The 8,390-nt window shown below is 45.7% G+C and overlaps 1 protein-coding gene across 1 annotated transcript in view; it reads left to right on the top strand.

Annotated features, from left to right (window-relative positions):
• The first annotated feature begins 237 nt into the window (after positions 1 to 237).
• The window catches only part of ATP6V0A2 (ATPase H+ transporting V0 subunit a2), a 38,484-nt gene continuing 30,331 nt past the window's right edge, over positions 238 to 8,390 (top strand). The window contains exons 1-3 of the mRNA XM_027576038.1: positions 238 to 540; positions 5,229 to 5,307; positions 7,167 to 7,264. Of these exons, the coding sequence (XP_027431839.1) occupies positions 424 to 540; positions 5,229 to 5,307; positions 7,167 to 7,264 (294 nt within the window). The 5' untranslated portion in view covers positions 238 to 423. The remainder of the gene's footprint in view (positions 541 to 5,228; positions 5,308 to 7,166; positions 7,265 to 8,390) is intronic.

Genomic DNA, 8,390 nt, shown 5'->3' with positions numbered 1-8,390 from the left:
AATTCATTTTCAAAACGTCTAAAGAGCTGAGCGAGCATCAGTCTTCCGCCGGAGCCTCAGCCATCGGCCGCCGGGTTTGTGCGGGTTGGCCCCGCCGGCGCCGCCGCCGCCGCCGCCGGCCGCAACTCTGGGCGCCCATTGGTCGGCCGGCGCGGAGGGGGGCGGGCACACCCGGGGGGCGGAACCGGAACCGGCTGTAGCGGGGGGCGGGGCTTCGCGCGCGCTGTGGCTGCAGCGGCCGGAGCGGGGCCGCGGTGGCAGGACCGGGGGCGGCCGCTGCATCCCGGAGCCCCATGGTGCGCGGCGGCGGCCAGGCCGCAGGAGGAGCCCGAGGCCCCGGCCGCCCCGGCTGACCGCGCGGACCCGAGCGGCCCGGAGCCGCCGCCGCCTGTCCGGCCCCGCCGGGGCGCGGGCTGGCCCGCCATGGGGTCCCTGTTCCGGAGCGAGACCATGTGCCTGGCGCAGCTGTTCCTGCAGTCCGGCACGGCCTACGAGTGCCTCAGCGCCCTGGGCGAGAAGGGCCTGGTCCAGTTCCGAGACGTGAGTGTCGCCCAGGAGAGGCGGGCCGCACCTGCCCGCCCAGCGCGGCAGCCCGCCTTTCGCTTTCTTTCGGGCCTCCCTTCCGCGGGCTCCTGGGCAGGGGCGCGCCGCTGTCCCCATTTCACGGGCAGGGAAGCTGGGGCCCGGCTTACTGGCCAGAGCTTCCGCAGAGCGGGGCCCGAGCCCCGGGTCGCCGGGCGTCTGGTCGGCGGCGGCTTTGGCCGGGTTAGTTAGGAACGCTCTGGGTAGTCTTCATCAACTTAGGGGAGTGCCATCAGATGCTTCGGAGCGCCGACTCTGTGCCAGGCCCTGGGCTGGCCGGGGGAAGAACGAATCTCATGAGGCCTTTTGGAGACCTTTTGGAACTAATGGGGGTGGCGGGGACAAATACCAAGCAAGTAAACACGTAAACATAATGTTTGCTGTGAGGGTAATGAAACGGGGATGATGGGATGGTGACTCGAAGTCGGGATGGTCAAGGAGGGCCCCTCTGAGGAGGTGACGTTTGAGCCAAGATGAGGCCTGAATGGAAAGAGCTGGCCCTGGAAGATCTGGGGGGACAGGGTCCCGGATGGAGGGAACAGAAGGAGCCCAGAACCTGAATTGGGAATGAACTGGGTGTAAGCGCCTTGAGGGGAAGGGGTTTTCCTTGGTTTTGTTCACTGATGTGTGATGTGCATACCACTGCCTACTAAGGAATGGGAACTGTCTTCCCAACAAGTAATGATAAACACTTGTTTATGTATCTGTTTACTTTTTTATTATTTGTTTACACCATGGACTGTCAACCTCTAGGGCCAGGGGCCTCTCCTGACTTGTTCACTCCTGATTCCCCAAGACTTAGCACAGTCCCTGGCATTTGTGGGCATTAGTAGGCAGCATTTGCTGAATGAAGGAGCAAGCCTTTATTGAGTGCTTGCTCTGTTCCAGATAGTGTTTTTCATGCTGGTGTCTCAGTGGTAAGCAAGGTGGACAAGGTCCTTATGTTCTTGCTGCTTACAGCCTGGGAGGAGACAGATAAACAGGCTTTGTGAACTGGAATTGTGAAGTGCTGTGAAGGGAAAGAACAAAGTGTGGAAGGGGAGTAGTAAGCAGGATCTAATACTGAGTGATTGAACTGAACGTCACTTCAGGGGATCATTTTATTTCCTCCTGGGCCCCAACTTTGATCTCCTGGTTGTTTCCCTTCATCTCTCTGAGGGGCCCTCAATTTCAAAAGGGAACACCCCTACTCAAGATCTGATATCAGTGACCCTTGGGTCGACTCCAAAGGCATTGCAAGGTCAGGGAGAAACTCCTGAGTGACAGCCGAGGCCACAGGGAAGGCCGGGCTCTCTTCCTGTTTCCTGGAGTCACTTGGGCTTCAGCTCCTGTTCCCACTTACCTGGTAGGTGCTGTGATCAGCTGTGGGGAGCACCCGAAAGATGCAGGAAACAGGAGAGAAATAGGCTCCCTTATTTGTAACTGGTAGTTTGGTTCCATTAAACCGCGGAGGTTTGAACAAAGGCCTTAGTCACCACAAAGATTCGCATTTCACTGAATGCCATTACCTGAGGTAGTAGACTATACTTGGGATCCTTCAAGACTGAAAACCAGTGAAAGAAAAAGTGCAGATAAAGATCTCACCTCTGTGTGTGTGTGTGTGTGTGTGTGTGTGTGTGTGTGTGTGTGTGTGGTTTGTGGTTTGGGTTGACACTCAGGTAGCATGGGTGCTAGTGCAGAAAGCCCCGTAGCATCTGACACTTTTTTCTGCTCTTTAATGGAGTTCCTCACTGAGTTTGCATTCACTGGCTGGGCTTACAAACATTAGTCTTTTATGGCTTGCATAGGCTGGATGATTTTTCCCTTTTAGTACTCCTCCCGAGGGAAAGCAGGCAGGCCCAGGGTTTCTGTAGTGACAGCCAAGTAGAGAGAAGGGCCAGTTCATCTCACTGTTGCGCGATGGTCTGCAGTCTAAGAACAATTTCACCGGTAGCCCCTCAGCGGCTAGAGTGGGAAGTTGGCTGGTGTGGGTATCAGTAAAACCAGCACCACGTAGCCTCTGCTGGCTTTTCTAGGTTCAGGGTTAGTCTTAAAATGAGTCTACAATAAAATGCAGTGTGGTCCCCCAGTATCTGCGGGTATGCATTCCAAGACCCCCAGTGGATGCCCGAGACCCCGGAGAGTACTGAACCCTGTAGGTATGACGGGTTTTCCTGTACGTGCATACCTGTGGTAGAGTGTAATTTACAAGTTAGGCACAGTAAGAGATGAACATCAACAGAACAACTATAACGATACACTCTAATAAAAATTATGTAAACGTGTTTGGGAGGGTATATGTGAGTTACTTGTCTCTCAGTGTATCGTATTGTCCTGTACTCACCCTTCTTCTCTAGATGATGTGTGATGAAGTGAGGTGCATGATGTAGGTGCTGTTTGACCTGGTGATGTGCCAGAAGGGGGGTTGTCTGCTTCCTGACCTCGGTGGACTGCAGGTGCTTGAAACGGGACAAGGGACACTACTGTGATATCCTATTATCAGCCTAGAAATAGGGTGACATAGCCTCCCGAGAAAGACAGCAGAAGCAAAACTTAGTAAAAGAAACCACACAACGGAAAAAAGCAGCTCATATCTGTGAGGTGGTGATGGTGGCATCACTCAAACCCAAGTACTTTCATATCGCGGCTGCAGAAATGGGCCTCTTCGTGAAGCCTCTGCCGTGTGGAGAACCCTAATGGCCATGGAGCGCTCAGCAGTGTTGAATGTTGAAGGACCAACCCCGAAACGGGGCACTGGGGTGGCACTTGCGATGCATCGCTTCTTTTTGTTCTTAGTTCTGTGGATCGTGCCTGAGTCATCGTGAGCTTGAAAAGGGTTACTTGAGATTAGTGTGATCCCAGAAATGAATGCGAATGTGACAAACAGAAGTGAAATCTGAATTTTTGTCTTCTGTCTCGTTAATCCTGTTAAAAACATTTGAAAAACTGAACAAGAACTGAGCCCTTGGGGTGACGCTTCTCGGGCTGGGCAGTTTCGTGCCAAGTTCTCGTCTGATTGTGGTTTCTGAGAGGGCCCAGTAAGAGTGATGGGCTGGAGGAAAGATAACATTCTTGCCTTAAATGCCTTTCAACATGAGTGATTAATCTTTTTTTGTTATAAAATAGGTCCATTTTGGGGAAATTGGAAAACTTAAGAATAAAATAAAAACTTCCACGATCCCATTACCTAGAAATTAAGTCTAACTCCTTGGTTAATATTGGTCTAACATTGTTTTCCTAATAATGTTTTAAAATGTACATATATGTGTATTCTCATATAATTGGAACCACACTGAAAGTATCTTTAATTTTTTCCAGACACAGATCATAACTAATTTCCTCATTTTATTAAATGTTCTTTTACAATGTTTTTTTATTGTTTTAAGCTTTGTATTTAGAAGTTAAGTAGAGAGAGGAGTATATAGGAACAGTGACTCCCGTGTACCTATAATATAAATTCATGGCCCCTCGTTCCAGCCTTCCACCTCCAGACAAAATCTGTCCCTCCCCTCTCTCAGACAAGATGATTCTGAAGCAAATCCCAGATGTATAATTTCTTTCAGAAATATTTCAACAAGTATCTCTAAAAAAGTAAGGATGCTTAAAAATCATAAACAGTATCATTATCATACCTAAAATTTTTAATGATAACTTCTTTTTTTTTTAAAGATTTTATTTATTTGACAGAGAGAGATAGAGATAGAAAGAGAGCACAAGCAGGGGGAGCTGCAGCAGAGGGAGGGGAGAAGCAGGCTTCCCGCTGAGCAGAGAACCCAGTGCGGAACTTGATCCCAGGACCCCGGGATCATGACCCAAGCTGAAGGCAGCTGCTTAACCGACTGAGCCACCCAGGCACCTCTAATGATAACTTCTTAATATAATCCAATACCTTAGTCATTTAAAACATAATTATTACTAAGGCCATAATAATCAGTTATATGGCTGAACCATAATTTTTATACAACTTTATTGATCTGTATCGTAAAATGTACCCATTTCAAGTGTACAGTTCATTGATTTTGAGAAAATTTACTGCGTTATGCATCCATCACCACAGTCCAGTGTTAGAGCATCATATCCCCCTAGTAAGATCCCTTGTGCGTACGGTTCATCCCCATACCCGCCTCCAGCCCCAGGCAATCACTAGTCTACTTTCTGCCTCTAGATATACCTTCTCTGGGCATTCCATGGACACGGAATCACGCAGTATGTGGCCTTTTGTGTCTTCTTGAAGGACACACTTGCATTGTGTTTCTGAGAGTCATCCATGGTGTTTAGTGTGTCAGGGATTTGTTCTTTATTGCTGGGTAGTGTTCCATGGTATGGATGGAGACTATCTGTTCTTAAACCAGTTTTCTGTTGGTAATCACTTTTTCCTCTATCCCTGAGGTTGATGTTCTTTTGGGTAGGTTTTTGTCTGTATCCGCTTTTTTCCTCAGGTTAATTTTCTTCACGGAATATTTCTGGGCCAAAGGATATTTTTCAGGCCTTTTTGATAACAGTTGCCAAGTCGCTTTCCAGAAGAGTTTTGTCGGTTTTTACTGCCATCCAGTAGTGTGTGAGGATGTGCTTTTCCCTAAACCCTTGCCAATGATATTTTATTTTTAAAATCACATTTACATTTAAATTACAGAAATTTCAAAGCAAATTTTTCATCCTTTTCTCAGCTCAACCAGAATGTAAGTTCCTTCCAAAGAAAATTTGTTGGTGAGGTGAAGAGGTGTGAAGAACTAGAACGAATATTAGGTAAGTTTTATTTTGTTTTGTTTTGTTATTTTTGGGGGGATAAGTTTAGTTTAGTAACAGATTTTTATATAAGCAAACCTTGTTCACTTTAGAAAAATTAAAAAAGGAAAAAAAGAACTCACCATTCCTTATTTTTTACTATTCATCTATAAAAGTAAGGATTCTATATAACGATCAGTTTATTTTGTTGTCAGCTCTGTTTCTCACTCTGGTACTTCCTGCAACATCTTTTCATGTCAATAAACAGATGGACCCAGCATCCTTTTTAATGGCTCCTTAGTATTTCATGAAATTAATGTACTATAATTTGTTTAGCCAATCCCTTGTCATTTATCATAACTTAAAAACATCATATACATGTTAACATATTACTTAAAATTATCTCAAAGAACAAGGAAGGTAGGAAATGGCAGATAGATTGGCTTTGTTCGCGGTGTTAAATCAGTGTTCTCTTGCTTGTTTACCATCAAAACTCAGTAGCTAAAGGCTACTTGCTTTATCTGTAAAATCTTTAACATCTTTAGCCTGAGACAGTCAGAATTATCGGTTCACACCTGGAAGTTCTGACCAAAATAGGGGAGAGGGGGGTTGATCTCAGACAACTGACCGAAGTAGAAAACTTCGTAGGATGAACCAAAAAACATGGGGATGAGAGAGCCCAGGAGGGGCCAGAATATGACATTTGGAGTGATTTCTAATAGCTAATATTTATTGTGGATTTTACATTTTTTACTTGGAGATTTTTAAGACAAGAAAACCCTTTTAATCATCTATTCCTTTGCATATTGTTTGAGGTCCTAGTTACTTGTGTAGATCATGTGCGATAGTGACATCATATTCCTGTCTTTGTAACGTAGTGAGTCATTGGACAGGTCATGTATTAGGAATGAGGTTTTTAAAGGCAGTGACAACCCTTTAGACACGTACAGGATTTCCTGTAGCTTAAACTGTTTCAAAAAGCATATGGACTTTAAAAAAAAAAAAAAAGGATCTCCCAAGTAAATGAGGTTTAATTGGTGAAACGATTTGTGTCCCATTTCCAGAAACCTCTTTAACCCCCTGCTTCCTTTGCTATCGTGTTGCTAAGACTTCCTTACTTTTCTTTGTCTTTCTTTCTTAATAAAGTAACTAGTAACACTTCTCTAAAATGTTATATCTAGTAATGACTTTACTATTCATTGTGAGTTTCATCCTAAGGACAAGGATGCTTCCTGGCATTGAAAATGTAAACTAAAGAAATTCAGTTAATTTTGCCTGGCTCATTACCGGTTTTATGAATCTGGTTTGGGACGTGAGATCAGGTTGTTGCAAGTCAGAGCAGCCTGGCTGACGGGGAACGCTCAGGAGAGCCTGGCTCTCTGCCCTGTATCTCTCGGGGCTCCATTGGCTGATAGAGGTTGTGCTTTTCTTGATGGATACTTCTTTCCTCCTAAGGGCATCTGCAGGGAAGTCACGCTGCCCTCTCTGGTGGAGATGGTCTATCATTGGATTATTCCTGCACTTGCAAGTGTGTCCTTAACCTGCTGCATCTGTGGGTACAGAAAGAGCTGTGACTGCAAAGTTCTTGAACTAGAGTTTCAAAAATAAAGAAAACTTGGGGAATTTCAGAAAGTGTTTTATCAGGTTATTGTTTATTTGGTCATTGCATGCTGATCTCTCTAGGTGCGGTTTAATTTGCAGATCTTTGGAAGCGAGGCTGCAAAAGGCTTTTTCTAAGTCGATTGGAACAAGCAAGACTTTGGTGCATTCAGACATTAATTTTTTAGGTGACCCAGGAATGGTTGGGATGGAAAATGTTCTGACGGAAGTGTCTTAGAGTGAGTTTTTGCATCTAATTTGTTTACCTTTTATTCCCACAGCATATTTGGTGCAGGAAATTAATAGAGCTGACATTCCCCTTCCTGAGGGAGAGACCAGTCCTCCTGCACCACCTCTTAAACAAGTCCTAGAAATGCAGGTAACTTGTTTCTGACAAAGCTGTCACTGGGCTCAGATGCTGCTTGTTTACTTACTTTATGTTGTCTAGGGCTTGTCAGGTTTTCTTCTCAAAACTGTGCAATGAAAATTGAAGAACAATGCTATGGTTAGCCTTCAGTAATAGATTATCTGTGATGTAAGATGTATGCTCCCTTTCCGGGTGGTTAGCGAACCAGGGCTAAGAAAATCAGGTTGAGGAATCTGGTGTAATGTTTCTGAATGTTCTTTCTGGGTTTATCCATGCCTTGGCATGCCTCTCCTGGTGCAAGTAAGGGAGGCTGCAGGCCAATGCCCTTTAACATTCTCCCAAACTCACTGGCCTCCCGTCTGATCCTTAGAAGCTAGTGGGAAGGTGATAGGGTATTCCAGGTGGGCAGCAAACACAATTCCTTGTCCCCAAGTTCAGCGTCTTGGGTGTTGGGGACACAGCGTTCCCCCTGCGAGAACCCTGGCTTATCTTGTTCGTTAGCGCCCCTGTGAATTATCCACAGAGGTTTGGGTCTGATCCTTGGATAGCTCATCGCATGGTAAATGGAGTCACAGTAGCGCTCCCGAACACTGAAACAATCAGCATTGTATAGCCAGCACTATTCCGTGGCTGGCCGCTCTGTGTGTTTATCTGGGAGGAAGTCACTTAACATTTATTGTGTGAGTGGGTTTGAGAGAGAGTTGTGCCATCAGATGAGTAGAACACAGTCATCTGGTTTGGCCTGTTTGGGTTGGTTGTGATGTAAGGACGACTTCAGTGATTACTGAGTGTTTATAGTTTTTATAAGGTGGAGCACAAGTAGAGTGTCAAGGGACTTGTTTGCCTACAAGTTTTCACGGAGTGAGTGATGTGTTTTACACATCTCTGTTGCTGCTGTTTGAATACTTAAGTATTGTTAAAGACGCTTGCTGTGTAACTGCTTATTAAAGAAGACTCGTCCTCAAGGATTCTTTAGCCCAATTAATTGTGTAAGTGCAACTGTAAGCAGACTCTTAAGCTGGAGGCTCGGAGGGCATATGCTTAGCAAAGATTACCTAAATTATTTTCTGTGTTGCAAATAAAAGGATATGTAGCATTGAAAGAGGAAGACTCTTTGATGTGTGACAGTGGAGAAGCA

This window comes from Zalophus californianus, chromosome 14 (assembly GCF_009762305.2).
Source record: "Zalophus californianus isolate mZalCal1 chromosome 14, mZalCal1.pri.v2, whole genome shotgun sequence".
In the NCBI taxonomy this organism is placed as follows: domain Eukaryota; kingdom Metazoa; phylum Chordata; class Mammalia; order Carnivora; family Otariidae; genus Zalophus; species Zalophus californianus.
Note: the sequence above shows the minus strand (reverse complement) of the source record. Positions and strands in the feature narration are given on the sequence as shown.